Source organism: Acanthochromis polyacanthus, chromosome 20 (assembly GCF_021347895.1).
Source record: "Acanthochromis polyacanthus isolate Apoly-LR-REF ecotype Palm Island chromosome 20, KAUST_Apoly_ChrSc, whole genome shotgun sequence".
Classification (NCBI taxonomy): domain Eukaryota; kingdom Metazoa; phylum Chordata; class Actinopteri; family Pomacentridae; genus Acanthochromis; species Acanthochromis polyacanthus.
In genome coordinates, this window is record NC_067132.1 from 30,232,220 (window position 1) to 30,254,284 (window position 22,065).

The 22,065-nt window shown below is 37.9% G+C and overlaps 2 protein-coding genes across 26 annotated transcripts in view; one reads left to right on the forward strand and one right to left on the reverse strand.

Annotated features, from left to right (window-relative positions):
* LOC127531351 (programmed cell death 1 ligand 1-like) overlaps positions 1-6,940 on the reverse strand; it is a 30,786-nt gene extending 23,846 nt beyond the window's left edge. Inside the window, exons 1-2 of the mRNA XM_051940471.1 lie at positions 6,612-6,940; positions 932-1,074 (exon numbers count right to left, since the gene is read on the reverse strand). Coding sequence (XP_051796431.1) covers positions 932-1,074; positions 6,612-6,940 — 472 coding nt within the window. The remainder of the gene's footprint in view (positions 1-931; positions 1,075-6,611) is intronic.
* Positions 6,941-8,230: 1,290 nt separating this feature from the next.
* Positions 8,231-22,065, forward strand: part of LOC110971462 (NACHT, LRR and PYD domains-containing protein 14-like) — a 98,075-nt gene continuing 84,240 nt past the window's right edge. For 2 of the 25 annotated variants that reach the window (XM_051940590.1, XM_051940591.1), the window contains exons 1-16: positions 8,243-8,340; positions 8,848-8,899; positions 8,991-9,067; positions 9,844-9,995; positions 10,373-10,497; positions 10,685-10,844; positions 11,289-11,408; positions 12,222-12,427; positions 12,547-14,347; positions 16,785-16,958; positions 17,608-17,781; positions 19,044-19,217; positions 19,835-20,011; positions 20,821-20,994; positions 21,300-21,473; positions 21,780-21,953. In XM_051940590.1, the coding sequence (XP_051796550.1) occupies positions 10,717-10,844; positions 11,289-11,408; positions 12,222-12,427; positions 12,547-14,347; positions 16,785-16,958; positions 17,608-17,781; positions 19,044-19,217; positions 19,835-20,011; positions 20,821-20,994; positions 21,300-21,473; positions 21,780-21,953 (3,476 nt within the window). In that variant the 5' untranslated portion in view covers positions 8,243-8,340; positions 8,848-8,899; positions 8,991-9,067; ... (1 more) ...; positions 10,373-10,497; positions 10,685-10,716. Of the gene's footprint in view, positions 8,341-8,847; positions 8,900-8,990; positions 9,068-9,843; positions 9,996-10,372; positions 10,498-10,684; positions 10,845-11,288; positions 11,409-12,221; positions 12,428-12,546; positions 14,348-16,784; positions 16,959-17,607; positions 17,782-19,043; positions 19,218-19,834; positions 20,012-20,820; positions 20,995-21,299; positions 21,474-21,779; positions 21,954-22,065 lie in introns of all 25 variants that reach the window. The other 23 variants (XR_007938437.1, XM_051940578.1, XM_051940580.1 and 20 more) reach the window with 23 other exon arrangements.

Consider the following 22,065-nt stretch of genomic DNA (forward strand, 5'->3'; position numbering starts at 1 on the left):
TTTAAGAACATTCACATAAAAATCAACCAAAATCCAGCAAATTTCGCTGGATTTTGGTTGATTTTTATGTGAATGTTCTTAAAGAAAATATTAGAAGTTTTACTGACATATATGGAATCACTTTAGATATTTTTAGGATTTTTTGGGAGATTTTACTAATTTTTTGAAAAATATTTATAAGAGTTTTCTTCCCAAATTTGGGGGATTTTTAAAATATAACTTTTAAGGAATTATTGGAATTTTCTTCCTGATTGTTTTGCAAATTTTCAGAAATTTGGGGAATTTTTGAACATTTTTGGGTGGAAAAAAAAGTTAAAAACGTTTTCTTTAAGAACATTCACATAAAAATCAACCAAAATCCAGCGAATTTCGCTGGATTTTGGTTGATTTTTATGTGAATGTTCTTAAAGAAAATATTAGAAGTTTTACTGATATATAAAGAATCATTTTAGATATTTTTAGGATTTTTTTGGAAGACTTTGCAAATTTTTTTGAAAATATTTACAAGAATTTTCTTCCCAGATTTGGGGGATTTTTTTTAAATAAAACTTTTAAGGAATTATTGAATTTTTTTTCCTGAATGTTTTGCAAATTTTTAGAAATTTGGGGAATTTTTTTGCTGATTTTTTTGGATTTTTTTTTAGACAAGGAAACAATATTTTTGGTGCCTGTAAATGAAGACATCAGGAGGGTTAAGACACTCGGAGCAAAGATTAAAGTCATTCAGTCAGTGTAAAGCGGGTTTTTATATCTCTTTACACATTAAAGCTTCTCGTTTTGGCAAAAATGTGTAAAGAGATTTGTAAAATAAGCGACATAGCAGATTTTAAAGAGAGAATAAACTGCTGTATCAGAAACCAGATCAAATACTGTGAAGGGAAAGCTGAACCTGAACCGAGGTTCTGTTATCGTACCGGCAGCTTTCACTCACCTCCTCTGGACACGCTCAGCTTCCACACAAACATCAGCAAAAACACGAGAAGCTTCATCCTGATCGTAGTTCCTGCTTCATATCTTGTTGCAGAGCAGATGTGGACGGTGAAGTCTGATCTCCTGGTCTGTAATCGTAGAGCCCTGTATCGGGATGTAATGAGAAAAATGCAGAGGAAGAATAAGTAGCTGAAGTCTGCTGGAGGAGGAGGAGGAGGTGTCTAAATGGTTTACATTCCTGTCACACCTCATCATACCTTTGTGAACTGGAGATAAACTGAGATAAACACAGATCGCTTCATTTCTCACGGTTTGTGTTCTGTAAAGTTTCTGACTGTCAGATTTTCCAACAGTCTATAAAAGGTTAGACATGGAGAAGTTTAGTTTGTGGTTTTTTTTTTGCTTTTTGTTGTTTTTGCATTTTTTGTGGTCGCACTAAACTGGTCGAACAGATCTGGAAGCTTTTTCTCTTGTTTTGCTTGTGTTTTTTTGTAATGTTTCATCTTGTTTTTGTTGGGTTTTTTGTTTTGTTTTTTAATTAAAATGCTAGATCAGATTAGACTGAATGTGGAACCTGAACTAAAATGACTCTGACACCCTGATCTATGAAGAAGATAAAAGCTGCTTCACATTGATATAGAGCTGATGGACACAATGCTGCATCAGTAATTTTAATATATTAACAGAATCTGGAGCCTCTCTGAATAACAATGTCTGTGTAATTTTAAAATATATTTAAATATAATCTATAGAAAAGCAGCATGCTTAGAAGGTAATTTAATGATAAAAAAAGCTACTTTTGTCATTTTTTTATTAATACAAGCTTGTTAGTTGTGCTTAAGATCAACTTTATTCTCAATACTTGCTTCAGCTGCAACATAAATATTTAATAACTTATACAGAACATGCTGTTGTTTTGCAAATGAATTTGGATTAGACGGGTCTTTGAAAAACTATATTTTAGCTTTATTATCATTGATATTTAAATTCCTGACATAATTGTTTTAACACAAATAGCATTTAGCATCAGTTCTTTACTGCTGGTAACTGATAATAGTGTAGAATTGATCAGAAGTCTATAATTTTTAATATCATCGATGTACATGAAGGACGTCTCTAAAGTCCTGCTCACATGTTACAGAATAAAGACTGATGGATAAACTTCATTTCATAGTAACAGTAAAAACAGTTTGTATGTGTTCTAGTTAAAAGAAGCTTATTGTGAAAATGTTGCTTCAATCTACGTCTGAACTATTTCTTTTGATTTCCTCAGACCTGCAGAATAATTTCAGTTGTTTAAAGATTAGAAAAAATCACTGTCAACCAAGAAAAGAGCTAAAATGAAAACTGAATGTAGACTTCATTCCTCTGCTTCACCCTCCACGTTCTGAAACCAGATATTCTACATAAAGTTCATTTAAGAGGATAAAAAAAAACTTCAAAAAGTGACAGCATCCAGAGTTCACAGAGAAACACTGAAGTTCAATCATGTTGGTTGTTAAAGCTGGAGGGCAGCAGCAGGGGGCGCTGTTGGAGCGTTTTCCATCAGTGTATTCAGGATGAAAGTCTGTGAACAGGGTCTGTCTGAAAGACTATTTAGTGGAGTGCTGAAAGTTACGAGGTGAGCTTGAACGCATCATCACGTGAACGGCACAGGAGCAGGATCCAGCGTGCTGCTCAGTGTTTTTTTTTTTTTTTATTGTAAATGTCATATATGAACATACAAACTCTCGTAGAGGACAGTGCAAACACGCTAGGGGGCGTCAAAGTCATTATGTCCAGGCAAATGACAACAACATAATGTGGAGCATGTTTTAAAGTCACAACATTAGAAAAGCAACAGCTTAGAAATACTTTGGCTGGTGATTCTAGCAGTTTTCCAATTTTTTAAAGTTATTAAAGAGCAATAATACATTTTAAATTCATTCAAAAAACAGGGAAATGAGGGAGTATTACCCCTCCACTTACAACAGTGAATATGATATTTAGCTAACAATAATACAATATTTAGGACCATAGAAGATGAAGATGCCAAATTGTCCATGTACAAAAGTATATGTGATACTTCCAAAGGGGGAATACTCAATTTAAGGTTAATCCAGTTTCTGACATCTTTCCAAAAGTCTTGAGAATAACGACATTCATAAAACAAGTGACAAACAGTTTCTTCCTCTTGTTTACAGAAAGTACATGGGTCTACCTCAAATTTAAACCTTCTTTTAAGCAAATGGCCCACAGGATATATATTGTTAATAATTTTGAAGTGAGTCTCTTTCACTTTTGGAGATACTGGCCACTTCAGAAATGAAGAATGAGCCTTAATTTGGATAGATTGATTATCGGAAATATCCAACGACTTAAAAGAAGGTCTATCATAGTCGTGGTAAATCAAATGTCTTAAAGCTTCGTTGAAGTGCCTATTATTGGATTTGTAATCAATTAAATTACAGTTATTTATTTTTAAATTGGGTAGTGAAATAGTAACTTGGGAATACAATATGATATTTTTAATAAGTTGAATTAAGGGCTGTGGGATTGCTTTACACACCTTCTGAAAAACTCTGTGGTCACAACTGAAGTTGTATTTTGTCAGAAAGGCTGGGAAATTTAATAAATCACCATTGACATCTAGTAAATCATTCACAAAAATAATGTTTTTGTTATACCAATCTTGCAAAAATAAAGATTTTCTACATGTTACAATGGTTCGGTTATTCCATAAAGTTGAATTATGAGGAGAAAAGTTGTGGTTAAAGATCAGTTTCCAAAATTGAATTATTTGTTTATGGAACTTTGATAGACTGATTGGAATTTTGGTTATTTCAAAGTCGCATTTCAAGAAAAATTCAATTCCACCTATTTTTTTGAACAATGAATTTGGGATGTGGAACCACATAGAGTCTTTATGCATCATGAAGGATTTTAACCATTTCATTTTTATAGTGCCAACCATGGCTTCGAAGTCTAACGCTTTAATTCCTCCTTCATCAAAGCTCTTTACGAGTTGTGACTTTTTCAAATAATGTGTTTTGTTTTTCCACAGAAACTGAAAGATTATAGAGTTAGCTTTCTTAATACTTTGTGGTGAAATAAACATTGAGTGACAAGGATAAATAACTTTCGAAACACCTTCGGCTTTAGTTAATAGGTTTCTGCCGAATATAGTCAAATCTCTTGTTAACCAATGACTAAGCCCTTTCCTCATGTCCGCTAACCGATCAGTAACATTAATATCTTCTCTTCTTATAGCATTTTTGGAAATCACAATACCCAAATATTTGACTTCATCAACGACCTTTATTGATGAAATATTGTTATGTTGACAAGTATGTATAGGAAGAATTTCACATTTTTTTATATTAAGCATTAAGCCTGAAGCTTTAGAGAATGAAGAAATCAAGTGGAGAGCATTTCCAATCATAACGCTGTCTTTAAGAAATAATACTGTATCGTCAGCGAATTGACTTATTTTATATTCCCTATCAAAAACATGAATTCCTTTTATTGTTGGGTTGTTCATAATTGAGATAGATAGAAAATGTGTTGCTAAAATGAAGAGTTTAGGGGATATTGGGCAGCCTTGGCGGATACCACGTTGCACTTTAAACCTATTGGTGAGTCCTCCGGGGTTAAGAGAAACTGCGCTATATATGTCATTGTAGAACATTTTAATAATGCCGCAGAAATGATCACCGAATCCCATAATTTGCAAAACTTTATTCAAAAAGGGATGCTCCAGCGTATCAAACGCCTTGTAGAAATCTAAAAATAGTATTAAAGTGTCATGGTCCACAAATTCACTATAATCTAATAAGTCGAAAATAAGTCTAATGTGATTGTGGATGCTTCTCCCTTTAATGAATGCAGACTGACATTCGTTCATAATTTTATCAAGACCTTTGTTTAAACGCTCAGCAAATACAAGAGCTAAGATTTTATAGTCATTGCATAATAGAGTTATAGGACGCCAATTATCTAAATGTTGAATCTCCTTGTTTGGTTTTGGAATTAGTGTAATTATTCCTTGTTTCATACTGTTGGAGAGGCTACCGTTAGAAATACATTCTATAAAGACTTTGTGTAACAATATTTTTAGATCTTGCCAGAAAAACCTATAAAATTCTGTAGTAAGGCCATCAATGCCCGGTGATTTACCCAAAGACATTTTTGAAATGGCTTTGTCCATCTCCTCAATACTCAAAGGCTCATCTAAGGATTGTTTGAAAGTTGTATCAATTTTCTGAATATAATTTTGTAAACCATCTATATATGTTTGGCTTTCAGGATCCAAATAATTAGATTTATATAAATTAGAGTAAAAACTATAAATTTCATTATTTATTAGATCAAGATCTTCAGTAACAAGTCCATTAATATGAAGTTTGCTAATTTTCTTTTTAATTGTCTATGTTTTTCCAAATTAAAGAAATAAGATGTATTTTTTTCCCCCTCCTCTAACCAGTGAGCACGTGATCGAACAAATGCACCTTTAGCTTTTTCTATGTATAAAGTGTCTAGTTCAGATTGCAATTTGTTCAGTTCATTTCTCTCATCATTCGAAAGCTGAGGATTCCCTGAAGTATTGTTTATTTTGTTTATAATGTCAAGCTGCCTTTGTTTTTTAAGTTTTGTTAAGTATTTGCCAGTTTGAATGGCAAGTTCTTTTACCTTGAATTTTAACCATTCCCATTTACTTACTGTCAACATATCTAAAGCATGGATTTCCCCTATCAATTGTTTGACTTTTATACAAAAATAGGAGTTATTTAAAAGGGTATTGTTAAATTTCCAAACTCGAGTTAATCCATATTTATGGTTAGAGAAAAGCAATGATAGTGAAATAGTACAATGGTCGGTCAACGGCGATGCCGAAATAGTGCATTCATTAATGAGATTGATTAGAGGCATTGATGTTAGCCAGAAGTCAATCCTTGAGCCTTGACCATTTCCAGATGCATTAAACCAAGAAAATTGTGAAGTTCCAGGATTTTTTACCCTCCAGTAGTCAACCAAATTTCCCTCATTCATTAGAGTAGTAAATAAATCGTCAAATTTGTGGCACTGAGCTCTAGGTGGGTTCCTGTCCAACCACAAATCAGGTGCTAGATTAAAGTCGCCCCCAACAATAATTCTATCAGTAGAGTAAGATTTTCTGAGATCGTTGATTTGTTTGCATAAATCTGTGATTAACTCTTTGTTTCTGGTTCTTTCATTGTACCCATAAACACACATCAAGACGTATATGTTATTGTCAATTTCAACTATTACCGTCACCCAATGACCATTTATATCACTAACATGTTTGATAACTTTTCCAGGGAATCTATTGAACAGTATCATTACACCAGCAGAATGTGAAGTACCATGACTAACATAAATAGAGTCACCCCATTGTAACTTCCAAAAATTCACATCTTCCTCATTGGAGTGGGTCTCCTGCAGAAATATACAGTTTGCTTTTTGCTCCTTACTAAATAAAAAGATAGCCTTGCGTTTGACAATATTTTTAAGCCCCCTAGCGTTTAATGAAAGAAAAGATAACATACCTGATAACAAAGATAAAGCGCAAGAACCATCAGATGCGCAGGAATGAAACAGTCAGTGTCCCTTCTGTCCATATTTAGGTGCATTTCACTTTCCGGGATTTAAATGTCAATTAGAGATGAATATCGTCAACTCACTCTGGCGGCGGGTCCACACGTCTACCGTCAATCATTGCATATCCTTCCAGTAGATAAGCTTTTAGATTCCTCTTCTTGGCCTCTTGAACCAGCGGGTACAGTTTGGCGCGAGCTTCTCTATCTTCCTTGATGTAATCCTTCTTGAAGTAAATGTGCAGGTCCTGGCAGACACGAGCTTCACGGGACTTGCTCCAAACTTCTTCTTTAACCGTTCTGAGCCCAAACTGGATGATAATAGATCGTGGACGTCCATTGAAGGTTGCAGGTGTGCTCTTCTTGCCCAGACGGTGTACCGTGTCCACAGAATCTCGAAGTTTCTCCGCCGACATGGGCACCACTCTGGTCAGAATCCCAATAACAAGCTCTCTGGTATCTTCGCCGTCTTTCTCGGCCAAACCATTCAACCTCAAGTTCCAACGTCGTTTGTATCTGGCTTGTTCAAGGACAGCTTCTCTCAGGGATTTATTTTCAGCTTGAAGTGACTCCATTTTCTTTTGTAACTCGCCGATACCTCGCTCGTTTACCTTGATGGCTTCGGTGTTAGCTTCAATCTTTGTTTCAAACTTTCTCAGGAGTTCAGTTTGAGCATCTAGCTTGTCGATTTGTCTGTCCATTTTTCCAGTGAGCTCAAAAACCGCTTTTAAAATGGAATCCATTGTCTCATCCGGGGACTTTTTCTTCATTTTTTTCGGGTTTGGTGCTTTGATAGGCGTGTGATTCAGGTTGATTGTCTTTTCTTTCTGTTCTTCAACTTCAATCTCCTCCAAAAAGACATCATCCCCAGCTACCGCGCCAGAGGAAGAGTCGTAAGTGTGGTCTTCCATAGCTAACTGCTAGTTAGCTTCCAATTCACCTCTGTAACACGACAGTCAGAGTATTCTTTTGTATAAAATGCAAAATGTGGTCAATAACAAGGACGATGATCTTGCTAATGGTTATGAAATGCACAAAAAGTCAGTTCAAAGGACAGAATAAAAGTTTGTGCGCCGCTGCCTGCAAAAGCGTAGTGTTCACTCCGCCATCTTGGATCCTCCGTGCTGCTCAGTGTAGTGATGGTGAAATCGAAGCTTCATGAAGCAATGAACCACTTTGACACATCTGCTTCAAGAATGACACGTTGCTTCGAAGCATTTGACACAATCAGAAGAGTGACATCTGCTGGTCCTGTGTCAGAACTGCATCTAAGTGGAAAAAACTGAAAAAGCCTCAGGACTGCTTGTCTCACACTACTTTGTACTTGCAATAAATGTTTTAAAACGTTATATATGTATGTTTGTGTTTATATATGTATAGTGTGTTTCTATGAATAAATGTGTGTTGTGTATGTGTGAATCTGTGTGTATGAGTGAATCTATGCATATGTATCTGTGTGTTATTTAATGTATGAAATGCAACTAGATATATCTAAACTAAATTCTAACTAAATGTATACTCTCCCTAACTTCTCTCAAAATGACAAATGGTAAATGCACTAGCGTGATCTCCTCCTCTCAAAAAACCACAATTTGAGGAGTGAATCAGACCCCTATGCCTTTTAAGACCTGGACAGATTGAAATGTCCCACCCAGAGCCTTAGAGATAGTAAGAGTTGTGACACTCCCATAGGGTGCCGTTGTACGCTTTCTTCCGGTCTACTTCCGGGTTGTGGAGGCTTGTTTAGTTCCAAGCACCGCTTCTACAGTGACAGCCACCGTTCATTTGCACTGCAGGTCGTTGAGTACATGTGGAGGTAAGTTGATGAAATGCCTTCCTCTTTTGAATTGTCAACTGCCTATATTTTATCAGAGGCTCTTTATGATGCATATGCTGAGCTTTATTTGTATTTGCGCAGCGTAATTATATATATTTTTTATTTTGGTAGACGAACGAATTTCTGCTACTTTTTTTTAGCTCGACTCTGCTGTTAGGTGTGAAGTTATCTCCAGGGATATATTGACGGATTAATTGTTGATGAGTCGCTACCTCTTTTTTAATTTTAACGTCTTTATATTATATCAGAAGCCCTTTGTGGTGCATACATTTATCTGTATTTGTGAATATTGGCAGATGACCGACTTTCAGGCATTGCCTTGTGCTTGTTAGCTCTTCTTTGAAAGCTACCTAGCTACATCGCTACCTCTTTTTAATTGTCAAGACTACGTCCTTTATATGAGACCCTTTATAATGCATAAACTTATACTTGTAAGTATTTAACAAATATATTTATTGATATCTATCGTATCTATCTATCCGCCAGTATCCCGAGAGTCCTCGCTGAAGACACGAAGACCCTCATTGTTTCTCCCATTGTCAGTAAAACATACTATTTCATTCATCAAAGCATAATGAGTTGTTATTCTTAAATATATATATATTGTGTATGTCTTAAAATGGTTATAGTGAGTCAACTCCTGCCTGGACACTATCTGCTGAATGGACTGTTGTTACTCTGCTTTTCAATAATTCCCAGACTACGGGTAAGTGAATCAGAGAAATATAGACATTGTCTGGAAATACAATAATCCAGCTGGGCAAAAATTAACATCTTTAATCATCTTACATTTCTGTGTAAAAGTCGATTTTCCATGCTAACACGAATGTGAAACATTCCCTCCAAAACCCCAAAAGTGTCTTTAATATGTCACCTTACGGCTCAAAATGTAAAACTGACATTTACATACATACTCCAATGAATTAATAATCAAACAAGTACTTGGAGGTGTGATTTTATTCCTTTTTTACCGTGAAATCGCCGCTCTCAGTCCCATAGAAGGAAATGACAGCGCTGCCTGTTTGGAACTATTCAGACTTACATGAACCACGTGACGAGAAAGTTTATTTGCTAACTTGAGTCAAGTTTTGTTGTTGGCCATGTGATCAATTAAGCAATTTCAATGCTCTAGACTCCTTTTGTGTGCAATTTCAACCATGTAGATGCATAGTTGTGCACTATTTTATGTTTATACTGTGATTTAAGTGTTGTATATGCACGATTTGCACATTTATTATGTTATTAATAGGTTGTCTGCACTATTAATATGCTACAGCCTTATGTGCATATCAGAGCAGGATATTAAAGGGTAACTACTGTCGGTAGATTTATTGCATTAATATCGATACATTTAGATGGCTTCTGAGGTGTCATTGTGAATAATGAACATAGACATAACATTTTTGTTTATTACTTTATTTAATTGTTATTCTACATCATGCTAATTATACATATATTTGTTTTCTCTCTGTTTTCTGTAAGGTGCCCGATGATTACCTGCTGCCCCAAATAAAGTGTTGGAAGGATTCTCTGGCCGGAATCTTCTGTAGTGCTTCTACCCCAAACGAACCACTAATCCATACTTTACAGGGTCCAACCAACCTCCGTTTTACAAGAACTCTCAGCTTCATCAGGTCATTTTACTGCTGATCTGTTCCTCCCAGAATACACAAAAACACTTAAACACTGACAGACAGAAGCTAAACAATATTAGATTCTTTAGTTTATTAAATACTACAGTTAGAAGCAGAAATAATTACACCCTAGTGGATATTTAATACATTCTTATAAAAGTATTTGTCTAATGTGTGTCTCTGTTGAGGGAAATACATTTTCATTCTGCTTCTAAAGCTCTTTATTCGCTCTAAATCTTTTTACTCAGCAGCTCATGTTTCCTCACAGGAAGGAAAAGTGAACGTCAAGCCCTTAAATGTAGAGCAGCAGTTGTTTTTCTATGTGACATTTACTTCTACTTGGGTATGGATATTCAACATGTTTTGATCTCTTTCAGGCTTATCAGCTACCCGCACTGCAGAGTAGTCATGTGATTTCCAGTAAATGAAGAGAGATGTAAAACTGAAAGTAAAGTGTTCAGACTGCATTTTATAGTGGACAGAGCAGCAGGAGGGAAATAAGGTGAGTGTTGCTCCAACATTAATATTCTCAGATACTTGGAGAGGACTTTAGACTGTCAAAGCAAACAGTGAATTAACAGAGAGGTGCTGGTTGGTTTTATTACAGGATGAACTGTCTGGGTGTCATATTTCCTGTTCTGGGTGTGGCTGTTTAACAGACGTGTTTTTCATTGTTCTTGTATCCACAGTTGATCAGGACAGCTGGTTTACCTCTGAGAAGATGAGTGATTTGGAGGAAGAGATGGACAGAGCAGAATCCTCAGCATCCAGCTGTGTGTCTATGAAGAGTGACCGGTCCAAAGGACTTCCTCTAACATTCAGTAAAGAACCTGAACCCTCAGACACACAGTAAGAGACTGTTTGCTGTAAACTGACCTGAAAGATTCATTCAGCAGGAAGAATAAAATGCTGCTGGACCTGTTAGATCAGTTTTCTTTAACTGTTGTTTGACCACAGCAGAACCTCAGTGTGAAAGTTCAACACCAGAGAAACTATTGAGAAACCCCTGAATATTTGTTAGGATTACATAAATAATACATGAGGTTCATGAAATCTCTGATTATAACACTGCAAAGACTACAGTTATAGATGATATACGTGGTCTTTGTAAGGCTAGATAAACTTCTGTTCACTAGTGCAGCTGTTGTATTACCACTGACAGCAAAGCTTCAGGGAGGATAAAGATGTGAAGGAGTTTTTCTGTCTGTATGTATCTGTGCACATGTACATCTGAATATTTGTAAGAACGATGACCTGAGTTATATGTAACATACATGAAATCTGTGTTTGCAGAAGTCAGCAGCACCGACAGAGAGCAGAATCCTCAGCATCCAGCTGTGTGTCCATGAAGAGTGACCGGTCCAAAAGTTATCCTCCAGAATTCAGTAAAGAACCTGAACCCTCAGACACACAGTAAGACTCTGTTTTCACTCTGAACTGATCTGATGATGACTCACAGCATGAAGAGACGATGTTCACAAGAATCAAGAATCTTTACTGTCATGTTTTCACATCACAAAATTTAGATTGATGACTCCCAGCTACAGATCAAAAACAGAAAAAAGGAACACTATATGCAGATAAAATTAAATACTCAGAAGATATAAATATCTAAACATAATTAGTGCAAAATGAGCAGTGAGATGGGTGGTAAAGTGCAGTCCAGTGCTAGACTCAGTTCTTTATTGCACAGTGTATCTGTTTTTGTGTGCAGAGGGAATGGATTGGACAGCTCTAGGATAAAAGCTGTTTTTCATTCTGGTAGTTTCACTCTTTATGTTTCTGCACCGTTTACCTGATGGAAGCAGAACAAACAGTCCATGCATGAAGCAGAAGTATTAGTGCAGAAATGTTGGTCCATTCACGGGAATTATTTCCACACCGTTCACTAATTCTTTAGTCACTTTGTGAGTTAATGCACAACTGCAAACAAAAACAAAGCTGTTTGTGTTTTATTCTCCAATTTAAATGTGAGTTTATGCAACAGGGGATTTCCAGATGCTACAAATACGACGTAAACTTACCCAGTGGAGCTAAAAACAAAAGTGAAAGAAACTCAAGAAGAGTGACTGTTGAATGCTGAAAGCCTGAAACATTCAACTGTTGTGTTGAAGTTTGGAAAAAGTAAAAATTAATGATCCAATTTTAGAATAATATTTGAATATTGATGACTTCCTGTGTGTGTGTTTTTTAATGGTCACAGTAATTTTTCCTTCATGTTCACAGAGAGAAGACGAGTCATGTTTGTGTGGAGGAGCAGCCGTCCTGCTGTGCTCGGTGTCAGGACGTCCTGAAGGATCCAGTCTCTAGCAGCTGTGGACACTGGTTCTGCAGACAGTGCATCAGCTCATACTGGGACCAGTCTGCTCCATCAGGACACTCCTCCTGTCCCCAGTGTGGAGAAAGATCCAGAAGCAGCAGCTGTGGACAAAGTAAGACTGAACATCTGCTGGTGGACTGATGTGTGGAAACTGAGCTTGTTGTTGTGTTGTCCAGACATGAAAGATGTTTGTGTTTGCTGAGTCTGATTGTTTGTCTGGTCTGTGAGCAGGTGTTGGTCTGCAGGAGGTTCTGCAGGAACATAAGATGAGTCTGAGGAGGAGATGTGAACATGTGACTGAAGGAAGTGATGAAGCAGGAGGTGGAACCCTCCTCAACAGGATCTACACTGAGCTCTACATCACAGAGGGACACAGTGTAGAGGCTGATGTCCAACATGAGGTGGAGCAGCTGGAGACAGCTTCCAAGAAGAGCCTCCATGACACTCCCATCAGGTGCCAGGACATCTTTAAAGCCTTACCTGAGCAGCAGAGAGCCATCAGAGTGGTCCTGACCAACGGCGTGGCCGGCGTGGGAAAAACCTTCTCAGTGCTGAAGTTCACTCTGGACTGGGCAGAGGGTGGAGAAAACCAAGACGTCAGTGTGGTGGTGGTGCTTCCGTTCAGGGAGCTGAACTTGATCAGAGATGAGCAGCACAGTCTTCTCACGCTGCTCCATGTTTTCCATCCAACATTACAGAAGGTGACGGCAGAGCAGCTGGCTGTCTGTAAACTTTTGTTCATCTTTGACGGTCTGGATGAAAGCAGACTTTCACTGGATTTCACCAACAGGAAGTTTGTGTCTGACGTCAGCCAGAAGTCATCGCTGGACGTTCTGCTGGTCAACCTCATGGAGGGGAATCTGCTTCCCTCGGCTCTGGTCTGGATCACTTCCCGCCCTGCGGCAGCCAATCAGATCCCTCCTAAATATGTGGACAGGTTCACAGAAGTACGAGGCTTCACCGACGTCCAGAAGGAGGAGTACTTCAGGAGGAGGATCAGTGATGAAGAGCGCTCCAGAACAATCATCTCCCACATGAAGACATCCAGGAACCTCCACATCATGTGTCAACTCCCACTGTTCTGCTGGATCACTGCTGCAGTTCTGGAGCACATGTTGACCACAGAGCAGAGAGGAGAGCTGCCCCAGACCATGACTGACATGTTCTCACACTTCCTGCTGGTTCAGACACAGAGGAAGAAGAAGAAGTACCATGAGGGACCTGAGACGAGTCCACAGGAGCTGACGGAGGCTGACAGGGAAGTTCTTCTGAAGCTGGGGAGGCTGGCCTTTGAACATCTGGAGAAAGGAAACATCATGTTCTACCAAGAAGACCTGCAGCAGTGTGGTCTGGATGTGACAGAGGCCTCGGTGTTGTCAGGAGTTTGTACCCAGATCTTCAGGAGAGAGTGTGAGATGTTCCAGAAACCAGTCTACTGCTTTGTTCATCTGAGCGTTCAGGAGTTTCTGGCTGCAGTCTACATGTTCCACTGTCACACCAACAGGAACACTGAGGTGGTGGAGAAGTTCCTGGGAAAAGACTATGAATACATGTCCATGCATGAACACATGCCCCTGGAGGTCTTTCTGAAGAAAGTTACAGAGAAATCCCTCAGCAGTAGAAATGGTCACCTGGACCTGTTTGTTTGTTTCCTTCATGGCCTCTGTCTGGAGTCCAACCAGAGACTCTTAGGAGGTCTGCTGGGTCTGACAGAGATCCGTCCAGAAGTTATCCGTAAAATCACCAACCACCTGAAGGAGAAGAAGATTAACAGATCTCCAGACAGAAGCATCAACATGTTCCACTGTCTGATGGAGATGAAGGATCTCTCAGTCCATCAGGAGATCTTAGAGTTCCTGCAGTCAGAGAACAGATCAGAGAAGAAACTCTCTGGGATCCACTGCTCAGCTCTGGCCTACATGCTGCAGATGTCAGAGGAGGTTCTGGATGAGTTGAACCTGAACAAGTACAGAACATCAATGGAGGGACGATTGAGGCTGATTCCAGCTGTGAGGAACTGCAGAAAGGCTTGGTGAGTCCAGATGTGATTAAAATTATCAGCAAGATGTTTATCAGCGGCAGCTTATTCATTTCATTTTATTTTATTTCACATAAAAAAAAGAGCACAGAATTTGACCGCTTCTGTGAAATGCAAATGCATAAATAAAAACAATATGATGGAGTGTGACAGAAACCCATTCGGGCTTATGCATTAGGCCACACCCCTAAAAATAAAATACATACAACTACATACAAAGCTCATTCAGAGACACAGAAGAATAAGCCAGTCAAATCTATATTATTAGGTAAACAAAATAAAACAGAAGATTGGCCCTTTTCACAACCCATAACACAATATTAATTATTATGGTTTGTATTTTAGGAGTAATTGTTTTTTTTTAGAATCTTATAACTACCTGAAGAGAAGTAACCTCCCTATTCATTCCATAATTTAGCTCCTCGATATCCAAAAGAAAATTGTAACTTTTTATTTTTCATTAATTTGGGAAGATGGAAAGTTGATACTTGTCTTGTGTTATAGGAATGAACTTGGCATTTCTTAACAAAATATTTACAAAAACAAGGGGGAGATTTACCTTGATTAATCATTTGCACAAAAGTACAAATTTGATAAATATTGATATCAAAAATATTTAACAATTTTAATTTCCAGAAAAGAGGGGCACTTGGTGCATCATAATTAGAGTATGTTGCTGAACGAACAAAAGTGCTTCCCCAGACAATATTACAATACGAAAGATAAGGATAAATTAAAGAATAATATAAAGTTAACATTACAGAATTATGAACATAATTTCGAATTTTCCTTAATATACCAAGAGATTTTGCAACTTTATTACTAACAATATCAATCTGGTTTCTCCATTGGAGTTTATCATCAAGCTGTATGCCTAAAAAACGAACTGATGAAACTTTGACAATTTGATCATTATTAATACATACTTTGATTCTCTCAGAATTATATTTCTTATACCCTGCAAACACCATAAAACTACATTTTTTAACATTTAAGGACAACTTGTTAGCTTGAAACCATACAGAATACTTCAATAAATCTTCATTTAATTTACTAGTAAGAGTGGTTAGATCTTTAGCAGAGATTAGTAAACTGGTATCGTCTGCAAATAGGATCGGGACAGTAGAATTAGTTACCTTTGCTAGATCGTTAATATAAACCAAAAAAAGTAACGGCCCTAAAATGGATCCTTGAGGAACACCATATTGCATACTGTTTGCATTTGAATCATAACCATCCATTGAAACATACTGTTTTCTATTTTTATATAATTATATAACCATTGATGAATATTTCCATGAAAACCATATTTGTACAGTTTATTCAATAGAATATCATGATGCACTGTGTCAAATGCTTTTGAAAGATCTAAGAATACTCCGACTGAAAATTCATTATTATTTTTGGCTCGATATATTCTATCAGTTCACTCAACAAGTGCCATGTAGGTGGAATAATTCTTTCTAAATCCATACTGATATTGATAAATAATATTATGCACATTCAAATGTTTTAGCAATCTTTTATAAACCATTTTTCTAAAACCTTTGAAAAACAGGGTGAAATTGATATAGGTTTATAATTACAAAATAAACGAGAATCACCAGATTTGAAAAGTGGGAGCACCTTTGCTAATTTTAAATCTTGGGGGACAATGCCCGTTGTCATTGACAAACCACATATGTGAGCCAATGGTTTACATATTGGAGTCAGGTACATCATTGCTTTGACTGTTGATTGGATGTAGCTGTCTTTGTGATGCACTGTTCTTGTAAAGGATGACATTCTGATGTCAGCCCTGCTGTAGTCAGTAGCTGACATTTAATTCTTATCCTCCAAACGACTTGACACGACACGTCCTCGTATCACCACCAGCACAATGGACAGTTTTTAAGTGGATCAGATGTACAGTTGCTGAATTATAACAACAAATAAACATACAGAGATTAATTGAATTCTTAATAGGATTATTTTCTGGTCTAATATTATTCAGTCATCAGTTTTATTTCTGTAACGTTTGACAGCAAACTCCAAATATTCCTTCATAGTCTTGAAGCTGTCAGCAGCAGGTAGACGGCATAAAAAGATCATCTTCTATATCTGATCCATTAAAAACTGGTGGATAGTATACATGTTCTTGTAATAAAGTTACTCTTATGATAACTTTGTAGAGTCAGATGTGGGTTCAGATCACTCTGACAGACTGTGTGCAGCATGGAAGCCCCTCATTGATGGATTATAGCAAAACAAACAAAAACACCTGTAGGTATGAGAGAGGCTGAATAGAAAAATGAAGAAATCCAGTCAGAGATCACCTGAACCACTGATGTGAAGAACTGAATGTGAAACAAGATGTTTCTGACTGTTTTATCTTTGAATGCATGAAGTCAACATGAAGTAATAACTTGTTTTGTTCTCTGTTCTGTCACAGTCTTTCTGGCTGTGAACTCTCAGAGACTCACTGTGAAGCTGTGGTCTCAGCTCTGAAGTCCAGCCCGTCCTACCTGAAACATCTGGATCTGAGTAAGAACAAGCTGAAGGTTTCAGGAGTGAAACATCTGTGTGGTTTTCTGGAGAATCCAGACTGCAGACTGGAGACTCTGAGGTCAGACATCATGTTTTCTTTGTGTGCTGAGATGACTCTGATGTAAAGTTGTGGCGACTCTAAACTGCAGCCATCAGGCTGATCTTCTACTGATCCACACTGAGGATCTTCATGCTAACGTCTGTTTTCTTCTTCAGTGGTTTCGTCCATAGATTAATGCTGAGCTGCAGATTTAAATCCTCAATATAACAATAAAAATACTCCACTGAATAATTCACTGTTCAACTGACAGAATTCCTCTGATGCTCAGAGTGACATTTTAACACCAATCATTGGAGACTGTTTGATGGTTTAGTGTCTTTACAACGTCTCAGTAAAAGAGTGAAATAAATGTGTGAGTGTTTTTCCTTGTGTTTGTTCCTCAGCATGAGTTTGTGTGGATGGAGCCACTGGTGGAGCTGCAGAGTTTCAGAGCTGAAGTCACTCCGTCTTTATTGAAGCAGCAGCATGTTGTCATTAATATTAATGAGAGCTCTTCTTCACTGCTTCTGTTGGACTGTTTGAAGCTGCATCCTGTTGGCTTCAGCTGTTTAGAGTTTCCATTTTCTAAACTTGGACCTTCTGAAGCTTCTTCAGCACATGATGAAACTCTAAATGATTTCAAGCAGAAACTTTGTCTCCTAAACAAACATACTTTTTCTTTATTCAGATTGGAGAGCTGCAGGTTGTCAGAGATCAGCTGTGAGTCTCTGGTCTCAGCTCTGAAGTCCAACCCCTCACATCTGAAAAATCTCGTACTGAGCTTCAACCATCTGCAGGATTCAGGAGTGAAACATCTGTGTGGTTTTCTGGAGAATCCAGACTGCAGACTGAAGAACCTGAGGTCAGACATCATGTTTTAGTTTTAGTTCAGTGACAGACACTTGGCTTCTGGTGTGTGTTTGCTTTTATTAGTCCTAGCTTTGTGTTAGCATGAGCTTCAGGTAGCTAGCTAAACTGGACAGCTGCCAGACACCTTTTTACGACTTCGTGCTGCAGAGTTAATCAACACGACTCCTATAGTTACCAGTTAGAAGAGTTCATAAAACTACACACTCTCTTTAACCACATTTAACATTTGCTGTTTGGATGAGTAGAAAATATGTAAAGAATCAGAATCAGAAAAACCTCTGTTTATCCCCGAGGGGCAATTAGGTAGGCAATGAGCGGTACATTAAAAAAAAGGAAAAAAACCCACAAAGATGAGTGTGAAAGCAGCAGATTATGTGCAGCGGCAAGCCTGATGCCAGTAACAGTATCAGTGGTTGCTGCAGAGATAGTAAAGACAGTAGTGTCTGTATAAACTTCAGAGATGTACAACAAAAGATAATGTACAGCACATGACAGTTTAGATATTGCATGAGACAATATTGCACAGAGCTTAAGGTTGTTGTAACCCCGTAGAGTTCAGGAGCAGAACAGCACTGGGGACAAACTGGGAACTGGGATGATAGTGGAGTGTTTCCACTATTCCAGTGCTGATGGAGATCTGAAACAGGTTCTGGAAAACACTCCTAACCGGTCAGCACAATATCTGAGCTGATGTCAGCACCTGGTGCTCTGTTGGCCTTAGACCTCTTTAGGGCCCTTATTATGTCCATGGTGAGGAAGGTGATGGGGGGGGGTCACCAGATTTGAGGTTCATGTCATTGTTTTTTTTTTTTCTTTGCTATACAACATGTCAGTAACTTTAGCTTTCATTGTGAACACAAACTCATTTATTTCTATTTTAATTATCATAATTCCTAATTAATAATGTGTTTACTCATTTTCAGAGAACAATGCTTCTGTGTTTTTGGATAAGGCTGACTGTGTTTAGCTTAGCACGTCCGTGTGTTTGATCTTAGAGTTTCAGTCTAACGAAGCTACTTTGTCAACATATGGAAGACAGACTTTTGTGGCCACAATGAATTCCATAGGTTCATTAAAAATAGGCCAATGGAAAAACATCTTTGCATTGGTAAAAATACGCGGTCATTCTTGTATTTATGTGTAAGAAAAGTGCTGCACAAATTCTGCCTCTCTTCCACAATAAATTAAAATGTAATCTGACAATGGAGCTGTTTTTCATGACAACTAACCATATATGTTTTATTCTTTATTCAGATTGAGGGACTGCAGTTTGTCAAAGATCAGCTGTGATTCTCTGGTCTCAGCTCTGACCTTCAACCCCTCACATCTGGAACATCTGGACCTGAGTAACAACAAGCTGAAGTATCCAGGAGTGAAACATCTGTGTGGTTTTCTGGAGAATCCAGACTGCAGACTGAAGACTCTGGGGTCAGACATCATGTTTTAGTTTTGTGTTGAAATGAATATAATGTGAAAGTTGTGGTGACATGAAACTGCATCCATCAGGCTGATCTTCTACTGATCATCACTGCTGTGATTAGTCTGCATCAACAATGTCACCGTTTTAATCCAGTGAATGGTTTAACTTTGCAGTGCGTCCATTCGTGATGAGAAATGTTCAAAGGTCAAAGGTTCTTTATTGTCATCATTCCACATTTGCACATTCAACAATACAAAATTGGACTCTGGTCCCGGTTTCAGCCATAAAGACGATATAAAAACTTCCATAAAAGACAATACAAGTATCTTTTGTATCACAACTAAATTGCTGCGTCATGACATCACTTGATTTTGACTCCGTTCATTGGTCAGCTGCTGGTAGAAAATGACATCAGCAGCAGAGTCAGACTCTGTTCAGTGTAAGAATTTCCAAAAACCCAAAGTTTGAAGTACGTGAAATGATGACAGGGTTTTGTTTAGTGGAGTGTTTGATTGAAGGCAGGTGAGACGACACCCAGAGCAGGTGTCTGAAGTTTCCTTTTTCTAACTTTGTACATTCTGAATCTTCTTCAGCTCTGAAGTAACAGCTTTTATTCCTTATTCAGATTATGGGGCTGCAGTTTGCCAGACATCAGCTGTGATTGTCTGAACTCAGCTCTGAAGTCCAACCCCTCCCTTCTGACAGAACTGAACCTGAGCTACAACAAAGAGCTGCAGGATTCAGGAGTGAAACATCTGTGTGGTTTTCTGGAGAATCCAGACTGCAGACTGGAGAGTCTGAGGTCAGACATCATGTTTTGTTTTGTGCTGAGATGAATCTGATGTAAAGTTTGCTGATATTCTACTGATGATCTTCATGCTAACAGGACTGTTGTTTAGTTTCTATAATCTATACATAGATGCTAAAAAGGTGTCGACATCACTGTTTTGAGCTGATGCGTGTTTTTTGTTTTCTGAAATGATTGAATCAATTTTAACAAATGTTTTTCTTCTTTATCTCAACATAATTGCTGCATCATGACAGCAGTTATTTCTGGTTCCTGTCAGTTACAGTTTTAGGAAATGCAGCAGAATCCAACTGGGTTTATTTTAAAGTTTCTGAAGTCCAAACTCTGGGAATACTTCACATTATCCCAGAGCAAAAAGGTGGTTTATAGACAGCAGAGCTTTCATAGACGACAGAAACACAATGGATGAGCTCCTGAAAAGAAAACGCTCAGGAGACACTTTACTTTTGTTAGCTTCTCTTCTGCTGTCTGTGCTTATATGTATTATATTTTACTACACCTGAATTCCTAATAAGACTGTTCTTGTTTACAAACTTAGCTGTTTCTGTTGTCATTAAAGATAACGAGTATTAAGTCGTGGCTGAAAGCCGCCCAATAAGACCACAGGTTAACCAGCTGTCACTGCCAAGATGTTGCTCTGCAGTTATGTTATAACCACATTATGTGAAAAAACTAAAACATGTGAGTTAAAGATGACTGTGCTGTGAAGTCAGATAGTTTTACATTAATTTCAAATTACCACAGTCAAAGAAGAATTATAGGTCCTTTGTCTCTTAAAAGTATCTGTTTTATTCTTTATTCAGATTATGGTGCTGCAGTTTGTCAGAGATCAGCTGTGATTCTCTGAGTTCAGCTCTGAAGTCCAACCCCTCACATCTGGAACATCTGGACCTGAGTCTCAACCAGCTGCAGGATTCAGGAGTGAAACATCTGTGTGGTTTTCTGGAGAATCCAGACTGCAGACTGAAGACTCTGAGGTCAGTTAACTGACTCTTACTGTTGTAGATCTGAAATGTTTAACGAACAACTGGAGCTCATTTATGTTCATAAAGAACTTTTATCCATTAAGCTGTAAATCTGCTGCTGTTATGCATTTTCTTTGTATTAAAGAGACAGTTTAGGATTTAGAATAACCACAATAAGAGAAGGACAAAGTCACTGTGCTGCTTTTAGAGAAAAGCTGATTGATGAGGACAAAGTAATGTTGATCTGCACATTCAGAACCTGAACACATCTGATGGATCATCAATGATTTTATACACATCTTTTGTTCTTTATTCAGCTTGAGTGTCTGCAGTTTATCAGAGATCAGCTGTGATTCTCTGAACTCGGCTCTGAAGTCCAACCCCTCACATCTGAAACATCTGGACCTGAACTGCAACCGGCTGCAGGATTCAGGAGTGAAACATCTGTGTGGTTTTCTGGAGAATCCAGACTGCAGACTGGAGACTCTGAGGTCAGTTAACTGACTCTTACTGTTGTAGATCTTAAATCATTTTATTAACAACTGAAGCTCATTTATGTTCATAAAGAACTTTTATCCATGACGCTGTAAATCTGCTGCTGTTATGCATTTTCTTTGTACTGAACACTGACATTTGGATTTAGAATAACCACAATAAGAGAAGGACAAAGTCACTGTGCTGCTTTTAGAGAAAAGCTGATTGATGAGGACAAAGTAATGTTGATCTGCACATTCAGAACCTGAACACATCTGATGGACCATCAATGATTTTATACACATCTTTTGTTCTTTATTCAGATTGGAGGACTGCAGTTTGTCAGAGATCAGCTGTGATTCTCTGGTCTCAGCTCTGAAGTCCAACCCCTCACATCTGATAGAACTGGACCTGAGTGGAAACAACCTGAAGAAATCATCAGTGAAACATCTGTTAGATCTTGTGGAGAGTCCAGACTGCACCCTGAAGACTCTGAGGTCAGTAGAAGGTTCCATCAGTCTCTGCTGCTTCCAGCAGTTTTCTACTAAACACAGTCAGTATCAAAGCAAAGATCCAGAGTTTCCTGTAAACCTGCAGCTGTGAGAGCAG